Source organism: Oncorhynchus kisutch, linkage group LG15 (genome assembly GCF_002021735.2).
Source record: "Oncorhynchus kisutch isolate 150728-3 linkage group LG15, Okis_V2, whole genome shotgun sequence".
NCBI lineage: Eukaryota > Metazoa > Chordata > Actinopteri > Salmoniformes > Salmonidae > Oncorhynchus > Oncorhynchus kisutch.
In genome coordinates this window covers 73,493,899-73,521,388 of record NC_034188.2, presented here as the reverse complement: position 1 = coordinate 73,521,388, position 27,490 = coordinate 73,493,899, and the positions used below count along the sequence as shown (strand labels likewise).

The 27,490-nt window shown below is 44.6% G+C and overlaps 1 protein-coding gene across 3 annotated transcripts in view; it reads right to left on the bottom strand.

The window, feature by feature from the left end:
* The window catches only part of LOC109904879 (chloride channel protein 2-like), a 197,085-nt gene that overhangs the window by 128,586 nt on the left and 41,009 nt on the right, over nt 1-27,490 (bottom strand). For all 3 annotated transcript variants that reach the window (XM_031791067.1, XM_031791069.1, XM_031791068.1), the window contains exon 2: nt 12,072-12,225. In XM_031791067.1, coding sequence (XP_031646927.1) covers nt 12,072-12,225 — 154 coding nt within the window. The remainder of the gene's footprint in view (nt 1-12,071; nt 12,226-27,490) is intronic.

Genomic DNA, 27,490 nt, shown 5'->3' with positions numbered 1-27,490 from the left:
AGAGAGAGAGAAAGGGGAGCAAGAGAGAGAGCGAAAGGGGAAGAGAGAGAGCGAAAGGGAGACAGAGCGCGAGAGCGAAAGTGGGAGAGAGAGAGAGAAAGGGGAGTGAGAGAGAGAGAGAGAGAAAGGGGAGCGAGAGAGAGAGAGAAAGGGGAGCGAGAGCGAAAGGGGAAGAGAGAGAGAGCGAAAGGGGGAGAGAGTGCAAAAGGGGGAGAGAGAGAGAGAGCGAAAGGGGGAGAGAGAGAACGAGTGAAAGGGGAGAGAGCGCGAGAGCGAAAGGGGGAGAGTGTGAGAGCGAAAGGGGGAGAGAGAAGGGGAGCGAGAGAGAGAGAGATAAGGGGGAAAGAGAGAGAGAGAGAAGGGGAGAGAGAAAGATCGAAAGAGTGAAAGGGGGAGAAATTGAGAGAGAAAGGGGAGCGAGAGCGAGAGACAGGGGAGTGAGAACGAAAGGGGGTGAGAGAGCAAGAGTGAAAGGGGGAGAGAGAGAGAGTGAAAGTGGGAGAGTGCAAGAGTGAAAGGGGGAGAGAGCGCGAGAGCGAAAGGGGGAGAGTGTGAGAGCGAAAGGGGTGAGAGAGCGAGAGCGAAAGGGGGAGAGAGAAGGGGAGCGAGAGAGAGAGATAAGGGGGAAAGAGAGAGAGAGAAGGGGAGAGAAAGATCGAAAGAGTGAAAGGGGGAGAAAGTGAGAGAGAAAGGGGAGCGAGAGAGACAGGGGAGTGAGAACGAAAGGGGGTGAGAGAGCAAGAGTGAAAGGGGGAGAAAGAGCGAGAGCAAAAGGAGAGAGAGCAAAAGGGGGTGAGAGCGAGAGAGCGAAAGTGGGAGAGAGAGGGGGAGAGTGGGATAGAGGGGGAGGGGCAGATAGACAGATAGGGGAGAGAGAGAGAGAGAGAAGGGGAGAGAGAGAGAGAGAGAGAGAAAGAAAGAGAGAGAGAGAGAGAGAGAGAGAGAGAGAGAGAGAGAGAAGGCGGGAGAGAAGGGAGAGAGAGAGGAGGGAGAGAAGGGGGTGAGAACAAGGGAGAGGGTCCGAGAGAGAGAAGGGGAAAGAAAGGGCAGGGGAGAGGAGTGAGAGAGAAGTAGACGGAGTGTGAGAGAGACAGGGGGGGCAGAGAGAGAGGGAGGAGGGAGAGAAAAATAGAGGGGGAGAGAGAGGGGGGAGAGAGTGAGGGGAGAGAGTGAGAGAGACAGTGGGGAGAGAGAGATAGTGGGGAGAGTAAGGGCGAGAAGAGCGAGAGCGAGATGGGGCAGAGAGAGAGAGACCACGGTGTGCTATCACAGCCGCAAGATTTGTGAACTGTTGCCACGAGAAAAGGGCAACCAATGAAGAACAAACACCATTGTAAATACAACCCATATTTATGTTTTTTTTATTTTCCCTTTTGTAGATGAACTATTTGCACATAGTTACAACACTCTATATATACGTAATATGACAGCTAAAATGTCTTCATTGTTTTGGAACTTTTGTGAGTATAATGTTTACTGTTCATTGTTTATTGTTTATTTCACTTTTGTTTATAATCTATTTCACTTCCTTTTGCAGTGTAAACATACAGTACCAGTCAAAAGTTTGGACATACCGACTCATTCAAGGGTTTTTCATGATTTTTACTTCTGGTTACTACACGATTCTATATGTGTTATTTCATAGTTTTGATGTCTTCACTATAACTCTACAATGTAGAATATTGACAAAATAAAGAAAAACCCTGGAATGAGTCGCTGTGTCCAAACTTTTGACTGGTACTGTATGTTTCCCATGCCAATAAAGCCCCTTGAATTTGAATTGAGAGAGGGGGGAGAGGAGAGATGGAGATGTGTAGAGAAAGACAGAACAGTGGGAAAGAGACTGTCACAGTGTCATTCCTCTGAAAAAAAACAGCTGCAGATGGTGTGTGTGTGTGTCGTAGCATGATGTACCCTCTTGGGGACATGTTACATCAATAGCAGCAGGAGTGAGTGACAGCACCCTGAGGCCTGTCACCCCCCCACACACACACTGGGCTACAGACAGATCCCTGTGACCCCCTCCTTCCAAACCCCCCAGCATGGGGTCCCGAGTGTTCCACCAGGAAAATATCTGCCTGTGTGTGTGTGTGTGTGTGTGTGTGTGTGTGTGTGTGTGTGTGTGTGTGTGTGTGTGAAAGAGAGTGAAGGTTTCTGACTCTCCGTGTGTGTTGTGAAGGTTAGTCCAGTGGACTCGTCTCTGAATATTTCACACACACACGCACACGCACACACACAAAGTGTGCACCGAACATACTTGTGTAACCACTATTGAAATATCTCCCTCTCTTAACCTCGAACTTGTCGCTTTTCATTACATCTCCAAAATGTCCGAAAATAATGAACGGAATTAAATCTGTTGTGAACTTTTTATTAGTAAAACAGTCAAATAAGACAAAATCAAACGATCAAATTATCCTAATAATGTCAAAAGGGAGAATAGCAACCGTAACCAAACCTAGCGACCGTAACCAAACCTCTGTGGTTGAGATTTCACCCTGTATTGCTCGTAACGCAACGTAACACAGAACCAGCCTATATATTTCAGCCTCACTCTCCCTCCGTTTCTCTTTTTCAACCATGGGTTCCTCTCTCCATCCTCCTGCTCTTTATCTCTGGTTCTATAGCTCAACTCTGCCCCCTGCTGGGATATCCATGCAATAGCAACCCTTAGCAATCATTTATTATAGCAAGACTCCCTTTGCGATAGAATGTACTTGTAAAATGTGCCATGTAGAAGTAACATCTGATTGACTGGGGTTCAGTGTGCTCTTAGAATAATGCTCATTTGAAGAAATGATCCATGCTGCATTGTTCTGCAAACGTCATTACCAAACGTTCTCCCCTAGATAGCCTCGGTGTGTGTTATTGTCTATCTGTAGTATAGAGCTGTCGCATAGACAGTGGCCCGTCACTGCAGCTCATCAACACACACACACGCCTCCCAGGAGCACTAGGCTGGAACAGTGTGATGAGGGGAGAGACACTGCTACAACATTCAGCTTAATTTACCAGGAGGAAATCAATGAGCAACATCTATATCCGTGTGTGTGTGTGTGTGTGTGTGTGTGTGTGTGTGTGTGTGTGTGTGTGTGTGTGTGTGTGTGTGTGTGTGTGTGTGTGTGTGTGTGTGTGTATGTGTGTGTGTGTGTGTGTGTGAGGAAGAGAGAGTGTGTGTATCCTAGAAAGAAAGTGTGTGTGCGGCGTGTATGTGTTCTTGTGAGAACACGAGCAATAATGAAAACAGAGATTCAGCCGAGCTAGGCAGAGGTGTCTTTTGTCGCGCTAGAGTGGAGTGTTGACACACAATGACAGAACAAACCACCTACCTCCATCACAGAACAGAGCAGTGTGTGTGTGTGTGTGTGTGTGTTCCCTTATTGTCATTCCAGGGGAAAAGTCAGAGTCTACATGGAAGATATCTGGTGTTAACTGGGAATGAAGAATTCATCAGTTGCATCATGTCCCCGATCAAAACAGAGGGGTGTGATGTTGAAGGGAGGGTGAGAGATAGCTATGGCTGAGTCAACACTATGCAGCCACAACACCGGGAACTAATCACTGAGATGGGAGCTGAGAAGCACGCACACCTGCAACCACACACCTTCCTCAACTTCTCTTGCAGTATTTCAGATGTTCAGCCTTACACACACACACACACACACACACACACACACACACACACACACACACACACACACACACACACACACACACACACACACACACACACACACACACACACACACACACACACACACACACACACACACACACACACACACACACACATACATACACACAGCTGCAGAAGTGAGCAGGGAAACAAATTGCAATGAGCAGGTATTAACAGTAGAGGGCCCTCCATTCACATGTAATGAGCTGGGATATGGGACTGAACTCTGACATACACAAATACGAGTTTTCTGCTGTTTTGGTAATGTGTGTAGTGTAAACAAATGTTCCATGTCAACTGCCCTGCTCTATTAGTCCTGAGCTCATGAACATGCACAAGACACACCTGATTGTCCAAAGACATGTACTGTATTTGAATGTCACAGATGTATCACATGGAACAAATTTAACATGTGACACCTAATCCTTTGTAGCAGGGGTCTATGGCTGGGCGATATGGCCTAAAAATCATATCTACATTTTTCTAACTTATGACTCATTCACAGTATGCACTGCATGCACAAAACATTAAGAACTTCATCCTAATATTGAGTTGATCCCCTTTTGCCCTCAGAACAGCCTCAATTCATTGGGACATGGACTCTACGCGGTGTTGAAAGCATTCCACAGGGATGCTGGCCCATGTTGACTCCAATGCTTCCCACAGTTGTGTCAAGTTGGATGGATGTCCTTTGGGTGATGGACCATTCTTGATACACGGGAAACTGTAGAGCGTGAAAACCCCAGCAGCGTTGCAGTTCTTGACACAAACTGGTGCGCCTGGCACCTACTACCATACCCTGTTCAAAGGCAATTAAATATTTTGTCTTGCCCATTCCTCCTCTGAATGGCACACATACATAATGCCTCAATTGTCTCAAGGCTTAAAAGTCCTTCTTTAATCTCCTCCCCTTCATCTACACTGATTGAAGTGGATTTAACAAGTGACAACAGTAAGGGATCATAGCTTTCACCTGGATTCACCTGGTCAGTCTATGTCATGGAAAGATTAGTTCATAATGTTTTGTACACTCAGTGTATATCTCCATTTGTTTTTATGTTTTCTCCAAACAAGCTTTGTTGCACAATTAAAGATCAATAACTGCATTTCAAAACAGTCAGCAATAAGCTAATGAATTCAGTGCTTGTGAAATTATACTGTACAAAGGCTAAATATAAGTCTTCCACTACCATAAGACTCACTCACTAACAACGTCATTATCTTTTCAAAATAGTTGAACCTGCTTTTGTTGCAACAATCACTGATCTAGTTTTCATGCCAGTCTATGAAAATTGCCTTTTTGTAAACAAATTTACCAGAACCATTCACAAGGCACATCCCCACTAATAATGACCAACTTCTTGTTGCAGGCATTATAGAAAATGAACACAGGTCTCAAACAATCTCAGGCACAAGCCCACGTGCAAGTGAATACCCAGCTAATCTTTATAATCAAGTCTAGCCAACTTGGATCCATTAGCTAGCTAACAAGGTAGAACTGTTGAACTGTTATGCACACACCCTGTCTGTCTCCAACTGTTTAAACACCATACTAACCTGTCCTCTTTGCTTAGATGTTGAAATCAAGTGGCCTACCTGGATAAGAATAAGCTTTTTTCTCAGAATGAGATGCCAATTAATTATATAAATGCATATTTTTATGCTCATTGCACATTTATAAAACACAGACTAGACAGTTGGCACATAAGTCTGTGGCTAAAATGCTGCTAGTGGTACTGTCATCGATACTCTCACTTTAGTAGGGTCTGCTCTCTGTACATTTTGGGAGTTGATACACAAAAAGGTTATGGTTAGAAAGGTTAAGTCCTCTATTACAGTAAAATAATGTCTCAATGTGTTTCAGTGTTCATATGACCCATTCTGATGGACCAAACCTCAAATGCAAATAGCGAGTTTAAACTGCTTGTCAGAGAGAAAGAAGTGGTCTTTCTTGTTCATTGTTGTAAATGTCAGCAAGGGGAGGGACTTAGTGTATGAGTGGGAAGGTGCACCCAGCCCAGAAGGAGGGAAGGAAACGACACCATGAGAACAAACGGACAAACTCTCATAAAAACGGAAGAAATAAACCTTGATTTCATTATTTTGAATTCCCTACATTATAATTGGAAGAGGAAGTGTAAACTCTAACATAGCCTATTAGCTAGAAAGGTAACCAAAACACAGTGTGCAAAGCTGTCATCAAGGCAAAGGGTGGCTACTTTGAAGAATCTCAAAATATATTTTGATTTGTTTAACACTTTTTTTGGTTACATGATTCCATATGTGTTATTTCATAGTTTTGATATTTTCACAATTATTCTACAATGTAGAAAATAGTAAAAATAAAGAAAAACCCTTGAATGAACAGGTGTGTCCAAACGTTTTACTGGTAGTGTCATTTCTTTCTAGACCCCCTGCAGTACCTCCGCGGACCCCCGGTTAAACCCCCCTGTAGCATTTAGACTGTTGTGGCGTCTTGTTTGGTGTCCCGGTACAAAGAGTGTCCTTGTACACAGTGGAGATGTCCCTTTCAGTCACCCAAACACAACCACTATTATCACCATCAACAGTACACACACACACACGTGTACATGCAAACACACACACACACACACACACACACACACACACACACACACACACACACACACGTGTACATGCAAACACACACACACACACACACACACACACACACACACACACACGTGTACATGCAAACACACACACACACACACACACACACACACACACACACACACACACACACATCTTTCCGGTAAATTCACAGAAATTTCCCATGGGAAGTTAAGCCCGGGAATTTGAAGAATTTTGCTTAAATTAATCAAAAACATCAGATTATAACAGTGAACCTTTTTTGTGGGATACACATAAGGCAATTATAGGTCTTGTGGCATATTTTGGTTAATTCAATGGAAATGCAACCCTCTGCATGTGCAGTGTACTCTTCCATCACATGTACAGATGATTCTCAAGATCTTGCACACTAATGAGATGCTATTGAGCCCACACAACTACACTGTCTGAGCCAAGGACTAAATGTAAATTTGGATTACAATACTGGGTGCCTAGAGCGTAGTGCGTTTAAAAAATTTCAAATTTCTTAACCATTTCTGCTAGTTAGTTTTTGCTACCATGTGGATTTTAGCTTGCTTGAGCCTTCTAACTGAGGAGTGTTAAATTCAGCTGTTTCATACATGTTTCATTTTAAAACAGTTATCTTACAAAGAAGTTGTTTAATCTGACTGGTTAACCATTAATCTGTACATGGAATTATATTTGGTTTTTTTAACTGCCACAGGCAGCCTGTCTGATGTGTGGACATTTCACTGCAGCTAATGTAGAAGGAAAGGCTGTGTACATTTGCAAATACTGTGTCAAAACATAAGTGAAGAATACAACAAAGATGCAGAATCATCTGACCAAGTGCATAAAGTTCGCTCAGCGCTCACAATAAGCAACCTCTACTTCTATTCGAGGTGAAAATGATGAATCAGACACCTTATCGATAGCAACATCTCATGGTCCTTCTGGAATCAGAATTTGTTTTGACTCATTGGAGGAACGTAGTCAGAGAAATGCAGATGAATGTCTTGCTTGAGCTGTGTACGCAACTGGTTCACCTCTGATGCTCACAGGCAATGTGTATTGGAAGAGATTTCTGAATGTTCTTCGCCCAGCATACACCCCTCCAACCAGACATGCTTTATCTACTCATTTGCTGGATGCCAAGTCCACAGAGTTCAAGTGAAGGTCAAGCAAATCATAGAGAAAGCAGACTGTATTGCAATTATCTCTGATGGGTGGTCGAATGTTCGTGGGCAAGAAATAATTGACTACATCATCTAAACCCCTCATCCATTATTCTACAAGACCACAGACACAAGGGACAACAGAGACATTGGTCTCTACATTGCAGATGAGGTGAAGGCAGTCATCAACGACCTTGGGCCACAGAAGGTATTTGCACTGGTGACAGAAAATGTTGCGAACATGAAGGCTGCTTGGTGGAGGAGTCCTACCCTCACATCACACCCATTGGCTGTGCTGCTCATGCATTGAATCTGCTCCTCAAGGACATCATGACACTGAAAACACTCTACAAAAGAGCCAAGGAAATGGTTTGGTATGTGAAGGGTCAAGTTATAGCAGCACTCTACCTCACCAAGCAAAGTGAGAAGAATAAAAGCACCACATTGAAGCTGCCCAGCAACACCTTGTTGGAGTGGTGTTGTCATCATGTTTGACAGTCTCCTGGAGGGGAAGGAGTCTCTCCAAGAAATGACTAATCAGTCTGCTGATATGGACAGCCCCATCAAGAGGATCCTCCTGGATGATGTATTTTGGGAGAGAGTGGTAAGCAGCCTGAAATTCCTGAAACCTATAGCAGTAGCCATTGCACGGATTGAGGGAGACAATGCCATCCTGTCTGATGTTCAGACTCTGCTTGCAGATGTAAGAGAAGAAATCTGTACTGCCCTGCCCAATTCACTATTACTCCAAGCAGAGGAAACTGCAGTTCTGAAATACATCAAAAAGCATGAAGACTTCTGCCTGAAGCCCATACACACTGCAGCGTACATGTTGGACCCCAAGTATGCTGGCAAGAGCATCCTGTCTGGTGCAGAGATCAGAAAGGCCTATGGTGTCATCACTACCGTGTCTCGCCACCTTGACCTGGTTGGCAGTCTGGCGAAGTACACTTCCAAGCAAGGGCTTTGGGATGGAGATGCAATATGGCAGTCGTGCCAACATATCTCATCAGCTACATTATGGAAGAGACTTTGTGGATCTGAGGCTCTTTCCCCTGTTGCCTCCATCATCCTCCAAATCCCACCAACATCAGCTGCCTCAGAGTGCAACAGGTCCTTGTTTGGGAACACATACACCAAAGCACGCAACAGGCTGACCAATACAAGGGTTGAAAAATTGATGGCCATCCGGGCAAATTAGGCTTTTTGAGCCTGACAACGAACCTTCCTCAACAAGGTTGGAAAGTGACAGTGAAGATGTGGCCTCAGAGTGTGATGTTCAAGAGGTGGATATTGAGGAGGTCCAGGGAGAAGACATGGAAGCCTGCATCATCCCAGAAACCCTAGACCCATTCCAATGTGCATACCACAGATCCACAGATGATGCAGTCTCTATTGCAGTCCACACTGCCCTTTCCCACCTGGACAAAAGGAACACCTATGTGAGAATGCTATTCATTGGCGGCCCGCCAGGACTTCCTGATGGGCCGCCGCCAGGTGGTAAGGCGGTAACAACACATCCGCCACCCTGATCGTCAACACAAGGGCCCCTCAGGGGTGCGTGCTCAGCCCCCTCCTGTACTCTCTGTTCACTCATGACTGCTCTGCCAGGCACGACTCCAACACCATCATTAAATTTGACAATGACACAACAGTGGTAGGCCTGATCACCGACAACAACGAGACAGCCTATAGGGAGGAGGTCAGAGACCTGGCCGTGTGGTGCCAGGACAACAACCTCTCCCTCAACGTGATCAAGACAAAGGAGATGATTGTGGACAACAGGAAAAAGAGGACCGAGCATGGCCCCATTCCCATCGACGGGGCTGCAGTGGAGCAGGTTGAGAGCGTCCACATCACCAACAATCATGTTCCAAGCACACCATGACAGTCGTGAAGCGGGCATGACAAAACCTATTCCCCCTCAGGAGACTGAAAAGATTTGGGTCCTCAGATCCTTAAAGGTTCTACAGCTGCACCATCGAGAGCATCCTCACTGGTATGGCAACTGCTCGGCCTCCGACCGCATGGCACTACAGAGGGTAGTGTGAACGGCCCAGTACATCACTGGGGCCAAGCTTCCTGCAATCCAGGACCTCTATGGCAGGCGTGTCAGAGGAAGGCCCTAAAAACTGTCAAAGACTCCAGCCACCCTAGTCATAGACTGTTCTCTCTGCTACTGCACGGCAAGTGGTAGTGGTGCATCAAGTCTAGGTCCAAGAGGCTTCTAAACAGCTTCACCCCCAAGCCATAAGACTCCTGAACATCTAGTCAAATGGCTATCCTGATTGTTTGCATCCCCCCTCTCCACACCACTGCCACTCTCTGATGTCATCTATGCATAATCACTTTAATTAAATCTACCTACATGTAATTACTACCTCAACTAACCATTGCCCCCGCACATTGACTCTGTACCGGCACCCCCCTGTATACAGTTGAAGTCAGAAATGTACGTACATTTCACTCCACAAATTTCATGTTAACAAACTATAGTTTTAGCAAGTCAGTTAGGACATCTACTTTGTGCATTTTTTATTGTTTACAGACAGATTATTTCACTTACATTTCACTGTATCGCAATTCCAGTGGGTCAGAAATATACATACACTAAGTTGACAGCTTGGAGTCAAATTGGAGGTGTACCTGTGGATGTATTTCAAGGCCGTACTTCAAACTCAGTGCCTCTTTGCTTGACATCATGAGGAAATCAAAAAAAATCAGCCAAGACCTCAGAAAAATAATTGTAGTCCTCCACAAGTCTGGTTCATCCTTGGGAGCAATTTCCAAATGCCTGAATGTACCACGTTCATCTGTGCAAACAATAGTACGCAAGTATAAACACCATTGGACCACGCAGCCGTCATACCGCTCAGGAAGGAGACGCGTTCTGTCTCCTAGAGATGAACGTACTTTGGTGCGAAAAGTGCAAATCAATCCCAGAACAACAGCAAAGGACCTTGTGAAGATGCTGGACTAAACAGGTACAAAAGTATCTATATCCAGAGTAAAATGAGTCCTATATTGACATAACCTGAAAGGCCGCTCAGTGAGGAAGAAACCACTGCTCCAATACCGTCATAAAAATGGCAGACTACGGTTTGCAACTGGACATGGGGACAAAGTACTTTTTGGAGAAATGTCCTCTGGTCTGATGAAACAAAAATAGAACTGTTTGGCCATAATGACCATCGTTATGTTTGGAGGAAAAAGGGGGACGCTTGCAAGCCGAAGAACACCATCCTAACCGTGAAGCACAGGGGGTGCCAGCATCATGTTGTGGGGGTGCTTTGCTGCAGGAAGGACTGGTGCACTTCACAAAATAGATGGCATCATGAGGACGCAAGATTATGTGGACATCAGTCAGAATGTTAAAGCTTGGTCGCAAATGGGTCTTCCAAATCAGGAGGAATGGACCAAAATTCACCCAACTTATTGTGGGAAGCTTGTGGAAGGCTACCCGAAACATTTGACTCAAGTTAAACAATTTAAAGGCAATGCTACCAAATACTAATTGAGTGTGTGTAAACTTCTGACCCACTGGGAATGTGATGAAAGAAATAAAAGCTGAAATAAATCATTTTCTCTACTATTATTCTGACATTTCACATTCTTACAATAAAGTGGTGATCCTAACTGACCTGAGACAGGGAATTTTTACTAGGATTAAATGTCAGGAATTGTGAAAAACTGAGTTCAAATGTTTTTAGCTAAGGTGTATGTAAACTTCCAATTTCAACTGTATATAGGGAAGATAATCAGGGAAGTGATGGAGTCCAGGTGAGTCGACACGCAGGTGCGCGTAACGATGGTGACAGGTGTGCGCCGTAATGAGGTGTATGAGGCAAAGGTGTATGTAGACTTCCGACTTCAACTGTATATTGTTATTTTTTACTGAGGCTCTTTAATTACTTGTTACTTTTATCTCTTATTCTTATCCGTATTTTTTGAAACTGCACTGTTGGTTAGGGACTTGTAAGTAAGTATTTCACTGTAAGGTCTACACCGGTTGTATTTGGTGCATGTGACTTATAAAATGTCATTTGATTTTGGTTTGATTTGATTTGAGAGGAAGACAACCAAAGCTTTAGTTTCTAGACTATCATTTTACAGATGTATGTTGAAAACGTTTTTGGGAGATGCGGTGGATCATTCAATATTCCCTTTCTTTTGTTGTTCAGTGAAATCATGTGAAGAGTCAACTCATTTAATTAGTTCAATTCGTGACAATTTAATTTAATTTTTTTCTATTGGAAGGATTTTATCATTTGCAATTATGTCTACTTATCATAAGGTAAAATATTTGTTTCTGTCTCCATATGATATGGTAAATATATCCAATGAAAAAAACACCTACATTTAAACGGTATTAATATTAATGTGCATATATTTACATTCATTCCCGTATATTCCCGTTAATTCCCATATATTCCCGTTAATTCCCACGGAATGTTTCCACCTCTGAATAGTCCCCAAAATGTGTAACCCTAGTAAAAATGTAACAACATTGTATCTGGGAAAGGTGAGACTTGTTTCACAGTAAGAAACAGAGAGAGACCTGGTCAGAGAATACGGTCTGGTTACAGCCAGGTCAGCTTCAGTGGTCAGTGTTGGTCGGTACTCACTGCGACACTTGGCGCAGCGGCCCTTGTCGTACTCAAGGAGTTCCAGGGAGCGTGAGCGTTCTGTGACCGAGCGCCTCCGCCCCCCCTCTTCCCTCAGGCGAGCTGCCTCTTCTTTTGCATACACCCCCAGCTCCTGTGTGTAGCGACCATACATCTGGAAGAACACACAGACAGGGTTAAGGGAGAGCAGTACCAACTCCTGTGTGTAGCGACCATACATCTGGAAGAACACACAGACAGGGTTAAGGGAGAGCAGTACCAGCTCCTGTGTGTAGCGACCATACATCTGGAAGAACACACAGACAGGGTTAAGGGAGAGCAGTACCAGCTCCTGTGTGTAGCGACCATACATCTGGAAGAACACACAGACAGGGTTAAGGGAGAGCAGTACCAGCTCCTGTGTGTAGCGACCATACATCTGGAAGAACACACAGACAGGGTTAAGGGAGAGCAGTACCAGCTCCTGTGTGTAGCGACCATACATCTGGAAGAACACACAGACAGGGTTAAGGGAGAGCAGTACCAGCTCCTGTGTGTAGCGACCATACATCTGGAAGAACACACAGACAGGGTTAAGGGAGAGCAGTACCAGCTCCTGTGTGTAGCGACCATACATCTGGAAGAACACACAGACAGGGTTAAGGGAGAGCAGTACCAGCTCCTGTGTGTAGCGACCATACATCTGGAAGAACACACAGACAGGGTTAAGGGAGAGCAGTACCAGCTCCTGTGTGTAGCGACCATACATCTGGAAGAACACACAGACAGGGTTAAGGGAGAGCAGTACCAGCTCCTGTGTGTAGCGACCATACATCTGGAAGAACACACAGACAGGGTTAAGGGAGAGCAGTACCAGCTCCTGTGTGTAGCGACCATACATCTGGAAGAACACACAGACAGGGTTAAGGGAGAGCAGTACCAGCTCCTGTGTGTAGCGACCATACATCTGGAAGAACACACAGAAAGGATTATTAAGGAGTAGGTAACACACACATAAACATATACAAAACATGCCATGTACTTACAACAAGTACTGGGTATCACACTAGACTAGCCTACTTACTACAACACTAGTTTACTTACACATACTGTAGAGGTTCTAGACTGAATGGGTCACACTGGCACATTGTAATGGCAGTCTAAGGCCTCGATCAGACCGACAACATTATTGCATCAATGCTGCATATTAAATTCTGCAGTCAAACTTTTTTCATTATGTAATCCAACTATTTTTGTGGATATGTGAGCAACAAAAGTTCAACATTCAGCCAGAACAACATACCCTATCTACAGTGTATAGGACTGTATCAGGCAGAACAACAGGCCCTATCTACAGTGTATAGGACTGTATCAGGCAGAACAACAGGCCCTATCTACAGTGTATAGGACTGTATCAGGCAGAACAACAGGCCCTATCTACAGTGTATAGGACTGTATCAGGCAGAACAACAGGCCCTATCTACAGTGTATAGGACTGTATCAGGCAGAACAACAGGCCCTATCTACAGTGTATAGGACTGTATCAGGCAGAACAACAGGCCCTATCTACAGTGTATAGGACTGTATCAGGCAGAACAACAGGCCCTATCTACAGTGTATAGGACTGTATCAGCCAGAACAACAGGCCCTATCTACAGTGTATAGGACTGTATCAGCCAGAACAACAGGCATAAGGACAGATTGTATATATGAGAGCAGGAGGGAGAGAGCGAGACAGGGTTGGGGAGTGTGCAAGCCAAGCTAGTTGTGCTGACTGTGTGTTTGTGTTATTCCCTGACTGACTGGACCTCCTCCCAGGTTAGGGGTAAGAGGTCAGCGGTCATCGGAGTCTGCCGCCATGCTTCTGAAGCTACCGCCCTCACTCCTCACCTTTACACACTCACTCATCCACAACCAGAACACAACACACTTACAGGTCACCACATCAATCACTTCACACAAATACATTATCTCTCGCACACACACACACACACACACACACACACACACACACACACACACACACACACACACACACACACACACACACACACACACACACACACACACACACACACACACACACACACACACACACACACACACACACACACACACACACACAGGTTCCTGTAACAAGAGGACCTTCACTTTAATCTCATCTTCCATAAAAACATCCCTTATCCCACCCACACACAAACTCATTACACAAAGCAAGGGCATAAGATATCAATCATTGATTTATTTTTCCATTGTCCTGTGGTACACTTTGACCCCCCTTCTTGGCAGTAAGCTGGACGACCATTTCTTTCTATTGGCTTGACCCTCCAGACTGACCACACACACACACACGGTCAGCAGGAAGTAGTATCTCCTGCAGAAAGGAAGCAGCAAGCATCCATACCTCAGTCCTACCCCAATCCCCTGGGTGGTGTGGTGTACAGGAAGCACTAAGGACTTCCTCCTGACTGACTGGGAGTAGAGTGAAGTTGCCCCTAGTGGCAGATTTTGGGTCAATTTAGGTAAAGATAAGGATTGGGGAGGGTAAGCTGATCCTAGCTCTGTACCTAGTGGAAACTCCCCCACCCCAGCCCAGAGAGACTGACTGACCAGTCTGAACAGTCACATCACAGATATCACAACGCTGGAACCAGCCTTTATCACATGGCATTTCTGCAGCATATACACATTAGTTATGCAGCATACACACATTCACTGATTTACACAGGCACTCAGTACCAGTTCACCAGTCTAATATGAATACACACGTTCACTGATTTACACTGGCACTCAGTACCAGTTCACCAGTCTAATATGAATACACACGTTCACTGATTTACACAGGCACTCAGTACCAGTTCACCAGTCTAATATGAATACACACGTTCACTGATTTACACAGGCACTCAGTACCAGTTCACCAGTCTAATATGAATACACACGTTCACTGATTTACACAGGCACTCAGTACCAGTTCACCAGTCTAATATGAATACACACATTCACTGATTTACACAGGCACTCAGTACCAGTTCACCAGTCTAATATGAATACACACGTTCACTGATTTACACAGGCACTCAGTACCAGTTCACCAGTCTAATATGAATACACACATTCACTGATTTACACAGGCACTCAGTACCAGTTCACCAGTCTAATATGAATACACACGTTCACTGATTTACACAGGCACTCAGTACCAGTTCACCAGTCTAATATGAATACACACATTCACTGATTTACAGACACTTTATTTTTCACTACCTGTACCCATTCACACACATACACGTACACACACACGCCATTCTAATATCAGTACCAGTTCACCAGTCTAATACGCATGCATACATACGCAGTAGGTCAAAGACACAAATACACCGGATCTCACACAGTGTATGCAACTGCTTTCCTAGAAGGGTTGGACAGTTATTTCCTGAACAGGGATGTTCTGAACAGGTAGAACATTCCTAAAAATATCTCCCTTATAGTGTGAGCCCAGTGTTTGTTGGCTAAACACAGATAGCCGGAGATAGCACTGGGCACTAGCTGATCCTCATCCACCCTTAAATGACAGGGACACATGGAGGTAGAGATGAGGGAGGCGGATATGAGGGAGGTGGAGATGAGGGAGGAGGATATGAGGGAGGTGAAGATGAGGGAGGTGAAGATGAGGGAGCTAGAGATGAGGGATGGAGAGATGAGGGAGGTGGAGATGAGGGAGGTGGAGATGAGGCAGGTAGAGATGAGGCAGGTAGAGATGAGGCAGGTGGAGATGAGGCAGGTAGAGATGAGGGAGGGAGAGATGAGGGAGGTGGAGATAAGGCAGGAAGAGATGAGGGAGGTAGAGATGAGGGAGGTGGAGATGAGGCAGGTAGATAGATATGAGGCAGGTAGAGATGATGGAGGTGAGATGGGGTGGAGATGGAGATAAGATGGGGTGGAGATGGAGGTAGAGATGAGGGAGGTAGAGATGAGGGAGGTGGAGATGAGGGAGGTGGAGATGAGGGAGCTAGAAATGAGGGTGGTGGAGATGAGGGAGGTAGAGATGAGGGTGGTGGAGATGAGGGAGGTAGAGATGAGGGAGGTAGAGATGAGGGAGGTAGAGATGATGGATGTAGAAAGGATGGAGGTAGAGGTGATGGGTGTAGAAAGGATGGAGGTAGAAAGGATGGATGTAGAGATGATGGAGGTAGAGATGGAGGTGAGATGGGGTGGAGATGGAGATAAGATGGGGGTGGAGATGGAGGAAGAACCCAGCATTGGCCACCTTTAGCCCCATGTAAACACAGCTGGCACCAAGCTACACTCAGCCATACCACCAAGCTATTTATAGACACTCAGTTTGGGAATGTGACACTGTCTAAGAAACAGTGGGAGGAGGAAAGAAAGAGTGAAATGGGGGGAGAAACTGAGAAAAAGAACAGAGAACTGGAAGACCTGCGACAGATACAGAGGGAAGCAGCTTTTAGCAAGGTCGAGCGATAGCCATCGAAAGTGTGATAGAAAGAGATACATAGTATAGATCGAAAGATAAGATAGACAGCCAGACACAGATTTAAAGTTAGATAACCTATGGTGTATTAGGTCCAGTAGCTTGATGTTCAGATTGATAGGCAGCTGAGTACTCTGTCGAAGAAAATATGTGTTTGTGTATGTGTATGCCTGAATACTACAGTAGTTTGATGTGTGTAATCTGCGCATGTGTGTGTATGCTAGTCTGATGCGTACGTGTGTGTATGTGCAAGAGTGTATATTTGTGTTTGACAGATAAGAGCACGTGCCTCTGCTCAGCGGAGCAGTTGGGACCGTTCGAGACGGTCTGCCCTGTCCCAGGCTTATCAGATCAGCACCGAGACATACAGTAATGGTACAGGGTCAGGAGGTGATGGAGTTTAGAGGCGGTGAAATGGAGGGAGAAGAGGTTGAATTGAACAATCTACGTGGGGGTGCAGTGTGTGTGTGTGTGTATGTACAGTATGTGCGTCTGTGCTACAGTACAAGTCCACCGCACTACTTGTTAGAAAAATCATTAACTGATTTACAAAGCACCTGATCTATAAGGAGAACATCCAAGGAGAAGGAGTTGTAGCAGGAGAGAAAGAGAAAGATTGGAAAGAATGCAAGAGCAATCAAAGAAAAGAGAACGGAGAGAGGGAAATGGGTGAGGAGCGGAAGAGATTTTGGTTTTTGACTTCAGACACTGACCGCCATTAAAAGATTCCAAGCTCTGCGGCTACATTGACGATCTTCAGCACAACATTTTATTTAAGCAAAGGAACTTCAAAAACGCGGCAGAAAAGCAATAAGAGGCCCAGAAAGAAATATGTCAGGAATAGCTTTTCACATATGAGGCTGTGGACGCCCCTCAACAAACTGGAATGTACAAAGAAGACCAAAGAAGAAACAAATACACACTTCCAGAACAAAGGCATGGTGAGTTGAAAACCTATCATTATGGCAAGTATAGTCAGCTCAGAAATAGGCACTAGGCTCTGCATGCCTGGCTGGTTTAATTGATCCCATATGAATTGAAGATATGTGCTCGACTCGCCCCCCTGACCAAGGTCTTAGATGGGACAGGAGGCAGGACAAGGCCTGGGTGAGAGTCTGGGCCTGGGTCAAGGGAATTACGCCTAACTGGGTCTAGGCTTGCACAGTATACTAGGGTATTTGGAAAAAGCCACAGGATGGTTATTCAATACTGTTGAAACTATTTATTTGAAAAATTGTAATAAAATGTGAATGTTTGTAGCTACTTTAAGTAAATACCTGCAGTCAATTTGTGCAATACGTTAGGAGATAAAAGAAGACTGCGTTCTTCATTTTACCTGTCACATTATTATGATGCTTACAGTAGTCCCTAGTCACGTCACATGGCGTTTGTTTACAAGCACACACGACGAGAGACCGGAGCCTTGTTGTTGCTGTTGTGCAGCACGTGCCAGGTAATCTAGTTACAGTATGGTATTCACAAGTGTTTGCCAGCTAGATATCTTATAAGTATACTAATTTAGTAGCTAGTTAGATAATATTTGTTTGTGCGTGCCGCAAAATGTGAGTAGCATTTTTGAGTTACCTGTATAGTTTAGGTCAGAAACTGTACAAAATGTTCGCAATGCGCTTGTTAGCATTTAGTTAGAATTCTCTATGGGATTTTACATGCACTTGTTAGCATTGCTAACCTTTGGATAACTTATTTCAGTGGGGTTTGAAAACAGCGCCCCTTGTGATCTGTACCATATTACTGAATATCCTGGTATGGCACAAGGTCGGTAAGGAACTAATCTGGATACTGCCCAAGCCTCATTGTGTCCAAACAATGTTTGAGACACAGGACATTTGCAGAGGCAGTAAGAAATGTATATAGATTTGAAGAAGATATAGATATGAATAAGAAAATTATAAGACATGATCACAGGTTGATGGAAGATTATCTTCACCTGACAAACAAGTGTCTGACAAGGATCAGACGAAACACTGATCCCTGACCAAACACAAACAACCAAATCAAACAGGGTCAATAGGAGTGTGACTTTGCTGCTCTCTGTGACCTCTGAACTCTGACCCTGACCTGTTAGTGTGTTAGAGTGGTCAACTGAGCGGTTGATTCCACCACAGACACTAGCCTTCATCTGTCTGTCATGTCCTAACAGCTCAGAGGAGACCATAACAGTCTTTTAAGATGTGGCCATAGAGACGCCGAGAGGAAAAGACGAGGATAAAATTGTCTGTTGTCTCAGGCAGCCATAGAGAGGCCCATTTTTATCCCCACCTCAACCGCTGTAGGGCGCCCCAGCCCCCAAAGTGACTTATTGTATTCTCAGGAATTTAGCCTTCTCTGTGTTGCTCTCTCCATCCCCCATTCTGTCACACCTCTGGTTAGCAGAGGTTCTGTTGTGATAACATACTGTAGGTCTGATGTCTGATTGGAGGTTAACTCATCAGCAATCTGAATGGGACTGATGAATTCTGAAGTGCGTAGCACGTAACAATAGTCGGTCCTGAGTTCCAAACTGCCTCTGGAAGCAACGTCAGCACAAGAACTGTTCATCAGGAGCTTCATTAAATTGATTTTCATGGCTGAGCAGCCGCACACTAAGATCACCATTCGCAATGCCAAGCGTTAGCTGAAGTGGTGCAAAACTCGCCGCCATTGGACTCTGGAGCAGTGGAAACACATTCTCTGGAGTGATGAATCACGCTTCACCATCTGGCAGTCCGACTAACGAATCTGTGTTTGGTGGATGCCAGGAGAACGCTATCTGTCCGAATGCAAAGTGCTAACTGTAAAGATGGTGGAGGAGGAATAATGGTCTGGGGCTGTTGTTCATGGTTCAGGTTAGGCTGCTTAGTTTCAGTGAAAGGGAAATGTTAACACTATAGCCTAGAATGACATTCTAGATGACTGAGCTTCCAACTTTGTGGCAACAGTTTGGGGAAGGCCCTTTCCTGTTTCAGCATGACAATGCCCCCCCATACAGAAATGGTTTGTCGAGATCGTTGTGGAAGGACTTGACTGGCCTGCACAGAACCCTGATCTCCCCATTGAACAGCTTTGGGATGAATTGGAATGCCGACTACTAGCTAGGCCTAATCGGCCAACATCAGTTCCGACCTCAGAAATGCTCTTGTGGCTGAATGGAAGCAAGTCCCTGCAGCAGTGTTCCAACATCTAGTGGAAAGCCTTCCCAGAAGAATGGAGGCTGTTATAGCAGCAAAGGGGGCACCAACTCCATATTAATGCCCATAATTTTTGGAACGAGATGTTTGACGACCATCTTTGGCAATGTAGTGTGCCTTCAGTTCTGTGTTTTGCCCTCACAAGAAGAATGGAGCATTCCTTCTCTTCTTGTTTGCATGAAGGTGTTACCTAAGGACATTTGCATGTCTAAAGAAGCTACGCAGCAAAAGGTCAGTCCTGAAGTGATACAGCTAGGACCATGAACTGAAGATTGTCTACAGTGACTACAGTGCTGGCTGTCCGGTTTTTAACACTTCTGTCTGATCCAAATACAGATGTGTTCTAGGGAGGATTATGTAGGGCAACCCAGACACTGAATTGACTCTTATCAACTGTATGCAAGAGTTGTTATTGTCTTCCCAGGAATTCAGCCTTCTCTGTGTTGCTCTCTCCATCCCACATTCTGTCACACCTCTGGTTAGCAGAGGTTCTGTTGTGATAACATACTGTAGGTCTGATGTCTGATTGGAGGTTAACTCATCAGCAATCCTATTGGTCAACAACTCAAGATTTTGAATCCAAACAACTCAGATGTTATAAAGGGGTCTCAGGTTCAATGTCTTTCTCTTTGTTCCTGACCTGCTGAGGTGAGATATACTCTTTCTCTCTCTCCTCCAAGATCTATGAGCCATGGCACAAGCCACGGATTCCTTGTGTCCAGCTCTGCTCATGCTGTGATACTTCAAGTCAGTATTGTCTTGTTATTTAAGCTTATGCCTTGTATAATGTATTGTTCATTTTACAATGATATTAAGTCTATTTGCTTTTGACAGACAACCAATTCCTGTAACTTAACTATAGTCTCTTGCATATTGGTAAATAATGTTTAACAACTCAGATGATATAAAGGGGTCTCAGAATCAGTCCCTTCTCTTTGTTCCTGACCTGCTGTGGTGAGATACAATCTCTTTCTCTCTCCACCCAAGAGCTACCAGCCATGTTCTACACAAATCAAATAGAATTTTATTGGTCACATGCACATGGTTAGCAGATGTTATTGCAAGTGTAGCGAAATGCTTGTGCTTCTAGTTCCGACAGTGCAGCAATATCAACAAGTAATCTAACAATTCCACAACAACTACCTAATACACACACATCTAAGTAAAGGAATAAGAATATATAAATATATGGATGAGCAATGACAGAGTGGAATAGGCAAGATGGTATAAAATACATTATAAACATAAGAGATGAGTAATGCAAGATATGTAAACATTATTAAAGTGGCCTTATTAAAGTGACTAGTGATCCATTTATTAAAGTGGCATTATTAAAGTGACTAGTGATCCATTTATTAAAGTGGCCAATGATTTCAAGTCTGTATGTAGGCAGCAGCCTCTCTGTGTTAGTGGTGGCTGTTTAACAGTCTGATGGCCTTGAGATAGAAGCTGTTTTTCAGTCTCTCGGTCCCTGCTTTGATGCACCTGTACTGACCTCGCCTTCTTGATGATAGTGGGGTGAACAGGCAGTGGCTCGGGTGGTTGTTGTCCTTGATGCTCTTTTTGGCCTTTCTGTGACATTGGGTACTGTAGGTATCCTGGAGGGCAGGTAGTTTGCCCCCGGTGATGCGTTGTGCAGACCGCACCACACTCTGGAGAGCCTTGTGATTGTGGGCGGTACAGTTGCCGTACCAGGCAGTGATGCAGTTTTGCGTGAATGCTGCCATCTATCCACGGTTTCTGGTTAGGGTAGGTTTTAATAGTCACAGTAGGTACAACATCTCCAATGCACTTCCTGATAAACTCACTCACCGAATCAGCGTATACGTCGATATTTTTCTCTGAGGCTACCAGGAACATGTCCCTGTCCCAGTCCTGTCCCAGTCATGTCCCAGTCATGTCCCAGTCATGTCCCAGTCATGTCCCAGTCATGTCCCAGTCCTGCATCCCTGTATGTCAAGTTACTGACAGAAGTACAGTGAGGCCACTATGGCCTTAAATAACCCCTTTGGTATGTGTGTGTGTTGCATTGCATGCAACTCTGTGTGGTACGTGCCAACAGCACAAGGCTGGCAGTGCCAGTGAGGGGTCCCAAATGAGGGGCTTAGGATGCAGGGCCAGCACTGGAGACCTAAACACACACACACAGCGGGCACCTAATGAGCTGGCCGTGGTTCAACTGGTCAACCCTAAAAGACCAAGCACAGCACTGACCCAGCACGCTATCGCTTACTGCAGCTAATGAGTGTGAGAGTGTGTGAGTGAACAGAAGATTGAAGAGACAACATGAGCGATAAGTGTGTGCTCTCTTTCATCTGGGAGAGAGAGAGTCAAGAAAAATGCAGGCTATTGAAAGAGAGAAGGTAAAGTGAGTCTGAAAGAGAGTCTGAGATGTGTGTTTTCCTCTATCAGCGACCTTCCTTAACATAACATACAACTGCACAATAACAGGTAGAGGATTTCCCAGGGAGTAGAACACATTTTCCTGCTGTTACAGTGTGTGTGTGGGGGGGTGCATGAGTCCAGGAGAGGGAGAGAAAAAAAAGATGGCGAGCAAGCAAACATAGAATAATAAAATATGAGATTCTGTAGAGCACGTGAGAGAAGGAATAACAGAAAGAGGGAGAAAGAGAGGATAGTGAAAGAGGGAGAGGAAGCCCACTCTAGACTGAGTCCGTGTGGAACGACCAAGCTCCGAACCCATACAAAAAGATCACTATGTTATCATGGGAATGAGGGAGAAAGAGAGAGAAAGGGGGGGGGTACATTGAGAGAGAGAGGGGGGGGTACATTGAGAGAGGGGTACATTGAGAGACAGGGGGGGGTATATTGAGAGAGAGGGGTACATTGAGAGAGAGTGGGGGGGTACATTGACAGAGGGGGTACATTGAGAGAGAGAGGGGGGTACATTGAGAGACAGGGGGAGTATATTGAGAGAGAGGGGGGGTACATTGAGAGAGGAGGGGGTACATTGAGGGAGAGGGTGGTACATTGAGGGAGAGGGGGGTACATTGAGGGAGAGGGTGGTACATTGAGGGAGAGGGGGGGGTACATTGAGGGAGAGGGTGGTACATTGAGGGAGAGGGGGGTACATTGAGAGAGGGGGGAGTACATTGAGATAAATAAAATATGGATGATAGGAAGAGGTACTGTAAATGAAGAGGTGTTCATTGGAAGGGGAGAACGCAGGGGGGCTGTAATGGAGGTTTGGGAGCATGTGCCAGGGTACCATGCCAACCCAAGGGCCCCTCTCTGTGTGCCACATCAACATGGGTACCCGAGCAGGACAAACAGACAAGACAAGAGGGACGGACAGAAAAAAGAGAGGGAGAGAAGGAAGAGAGTGGGAGGAGGGATAGCATGACAGGAGGTTAGTGTGTGAAAACAGTTGTGAGGGAAGGAAGAGCGGTGCAGAGGAAGGGCAGACAGGAGGGAGAGAGAGAAAGCTCAACAGGAGGTATGGGTGAAAACAGAGGCGGGTTGATAGATGGGATGGGACTAGAAAGGAAAAGGGGAAGACAGAAGGGAGGGAAGAGACGTGTAGAGAGAGAGTTTGGAGCAGTTGGCAGAATGTACAGAACTTCTGCTGTGTGAGCGAAATGTAAATGTGGCAATTAGAAAGGAAGAGGCGAGAGAGAGGGAGGATGGGGAGGGAGGAAGGAGAGAGGGACGAGTGGGAGGGAGGGAGGAGAGAGGGAGGGAGGGAGGGAGGGAGGGAGGGAGGGAGGGAGGGAGGGAGGGAGGGAGGGAGGGAGGGAGGGAGGGAGGGAGGGAGGGAGGGAGGGAGGGAGGGAGGGAAAGAGCGCAGCTGTGTTAACACTGGGACATCAGTGATTAATGATGTAAGTCTTACACCTGTACATTGGGCTGCTAGGGGTCTGCTAACTACCAGAGTGCAGATAACTACTTCATACCGAAACGATACTCAATACCGAAACAATATTCAATACCAAAATGATACTCAATAACAAAATGATATTCAATACCAAAACGATACTCAATAACAAAACGATACTCAATACCAAAACGATATTCAATACCAGAATGATACTCAATAACAAAACGATACTCAATACCAAAACGATATTCAATACCAAAATGATACTCAATAACAAAATGATATTCAATACCAAAACGATACTCAATAACAAAATGCTACTCAATAACAAAACGATATTCAATACCAGAATGATACTCAATAACAAAACGATATTCAATACCAAAACGATACTCAATACCAAAACGATACTCAATACCAAAACGATACTCAATAACAAAACGATACTCAATAACAAAACGATACTCAATACCAAAACGATACTCAATAACAAAACGATACTCAATAACAAAACGATACTCAATACCAAAACGATACTCAATACCAAAACGATACTCAATACCAAAACGATATTCAATACCAAAACTATAGCATGGCAAAAAAAAAAAAGGATATTATCTAAAGTCACAGAATGTTTAAACATTGAACAATATGTTGATTAGAGGTCGACCGATTAATCGGAATGGTCGATCAATTAGGTCCGATTTCAAGTTTTCATAACAATCGGAAATCGGTATTTGTGGGCGCCGATTTGCCGATTTAAAAAATATATTTTTTAATATTTTTATATACCTTTATTTAACTAGGCAAGTCAGTTAAGAACACATTCTTATTTTTAATGACGGCCTAGGAACGGTGGGTTAACTGCCTCGTTCAGGGGCAGAACGACAGATTTTCACCATCTCAGCTCGGGGGATCCAATCTTGCAACCTTACAGTTAACTAGTCCAACGCAATAATGACCTGCCTCTCTCTCGTTGCACTCCACGGAGTGGAGGAGACTGCCTGTTACGCAAATGCAGTAAGCCAAGGTAAGTTGCTAGCTAGCATTAAACTTATCTTATAAAAAACAATCAATCATAATCACTAGTTAACTACACATGGCTGATGATATTACTAGATATTATCTAGCGTGTCCTGCGTTGCATATAATCTGACTGAGCATACAAGCATACAAGTATCTAAGTACCTGACTGAGCGGTGGTAGGCAGAAGCAGGCGCGTAAACATTCATTCAAACAGCACTTTCGTGCGTTTTGCCAGCAGCTCTTCATTGTGCGTCAAGCATTGCGCTGTTTGTGACTTCAAGCCTATCAACTCCCGAGATGAGGCTGGTGTAACCGAAGTGAAATGGCTAGCTAGTTAGCGCGCACTAATAGCGTTTCAAACGTCACTCGCTCTGAGCCTTCTAGTAGCTGTTCCCCTTGCTCTGCATCGCTGCTTCGATGGTGGCTGTTGTCCTTGTGTTGCTGGTTCGAGCCCAGGGAGGAGCGAGGAGAGGGACGGAAGCTATACTGTTACACTGGCAATACTAAAGTGCCTATAAGAACATCCAATAGTCAAAGGTTAATGAAATACAAATGGTATAGAGGGAAATAGTCCTATAATTCCTATAATAACTACAACCTAAAACTTCTTACCTGGGAATATTGAAGACTCATGTTAAAAGGAACCACCAGCTTTCATATGTTCTCATGTTCTGAGCAAGGAACTGAAATGTTAGCTTTCTTACATAGCACATATTGCACTTTTACTTTCTTCTCCAACACTTTGTTTTTGCATTATTTAAACCAAATTGAACATGTTTCATTATTTACTTGAGGCTAAATTGATTTTATTGATGCATTATATTAAGTTAAAATAAGTGTTCATTCAGTATTGTTGTAATTGTCATTACTATAAATAAATAAAATACATTTTTAAATCGTCCGATTAATCGGTATCGGCTTTTTTGGTCCTTCAACAATCGTATCGGCGTTGAAAAATCATAATCGGTCGACCTCTAATGTTGATAACTCGTAGAACAACTCAAATAACAAATATAATATCTCCTATTCTATATTCAATTTGTTGCTAAAATAAAACGCCATATTAAATAACAGAAATTATGAAAAAAACACGTTTTCTGAAGCGTCATGCTGAATATACAGTGCATTCAGAAAGTATTCAGACACCATCCCTTTCCCACATTTTATAAAGTTATAGCCTTATATTAAAATGGAAGATTTTTTTAATTCTTCAAATCAAATTGATTTGTCACATACACATGGTTAGCAGATGTTAATGCGAGTGTAGTTAAATGCTTGTGTTTCTAGTTCCGACAATGCAGTAATAACCAACGAGTAATCTAACCTAACAATTCCAAAACTACTACCTTATACACACAAGTGTAAAGGGATAAAGAATATGTACATAAAGATATATGAATGAGTGATGGTACAGAACGGCATAGGCAAGATGCAATAGATGGTATCGAGTACAGTATATACATATGAGATGAGTAATGTAGGGTATGTAAACAAAGTGGCATAGTTAAAAGTGGCTAGTGATACATGTATTACATAAAGATGCAGAAGATGATAGTACAGTATATTCATATACATATGAGATGAGTAATGTAGGTTATGTAAACATATATTAAGTGGCATTGTTTAAAGTGGCTAGTGATATATTTTCCATCAATTTCCATCAATTCCCATTATTAAAGTGGCTGGAGTTGAGTCAGTGTGTTGGCAGCAGCCACTAAATTTTTGTGGTGGCTGTTTAACAGTCTGATGGCCTTGAGATAAAGCTGTTTTTCAATCTCTCGTCCCAGCTTTGATGCACCTGTACTGACCTCGCCTTCTGGATGATAGCGGGGTGAACAGGCAGTGGCTCGGGTGGTTGTTGTCCTTGATGATCTTTATGGCCTTCCTGTGACATCGGGTGGTATAGGTGTCCTGGAGGGCAGGTAGTTTGCCCCCGGTGATGCGTTGTGCAGACCTCACTACCCTCTGGAGAGCCTTACGGTTGTGGGCGGAGCAGTTGCCGTACCAGGCGGTGATACAGCCTGACAGGATGCTCTCGATTGTGCATCTGTAGAAATTTGTGAGTGTTTTTGGTGACAAGACGAATTTCTTCAGCCTCCTGAGGTTGAAGAGGCGCTGCTGCGCCCTCTTCACGATGCTGTCTGTGTGGGTGGACCAATACAGTTTGTCTGTGATGTGTACGCCGAGGAACTTAAAACTTACTACCCTCTCCACTACTGTCCCATCGATGTGGATAGGGGGGTGCTCCCTGTGCTGTTTCCTGAAGTCCACAATCATCTCCTTAGTTTTGTTGACGTTGAGTGTGAGGTTATTTCCCTGACACCACACTCCGAGGGCCCTCACCTCCTCCCTGTAGGCCGGCTCGTCGTTGTTGGTAATCAAGCCTACCACTGTAGTGTCGTCCGCAAACTTGATGATTGAGTTGGAGGCGTGCGTGGCCACGCAGTCGTGGGTGAACAAGGAGTACAGGAGAGGGTTCAGAACGCACCCTTGTGGGGCCCCAGTGTTGAGGATCAGCGGGGTGGAGATGTTGTTACCTACTCTCACCACCTGGGGGCGGCCCGTCAGGAAGTCCAGTACCCAGGTGCACAGGGCGGGGTCGAGACCCAGGGTCTCGAGCTTGATGACGAGTTTGGAGGGTACTATGGTGTTAAATGCTGAGCTGTAGTCGATGAACAGTATTCTCACATAGGTATTCCTCTTGTCCAGATGGGTTAGGGCAGTGTGCAGTGTGGTTGAGATTGCGTCGTCTGTGGACCTATTTGGGCGGTAAGCAAATTGGAGTGGGTCTAGGGTGTCAGGTAGGGTGGAGGTGATATGGTCCTTGACTAGTCTCTCAAAGCACTTCATGATGACGGAAGTGAGTGCTACGGGGCGGTAGTCATTTAGCTCA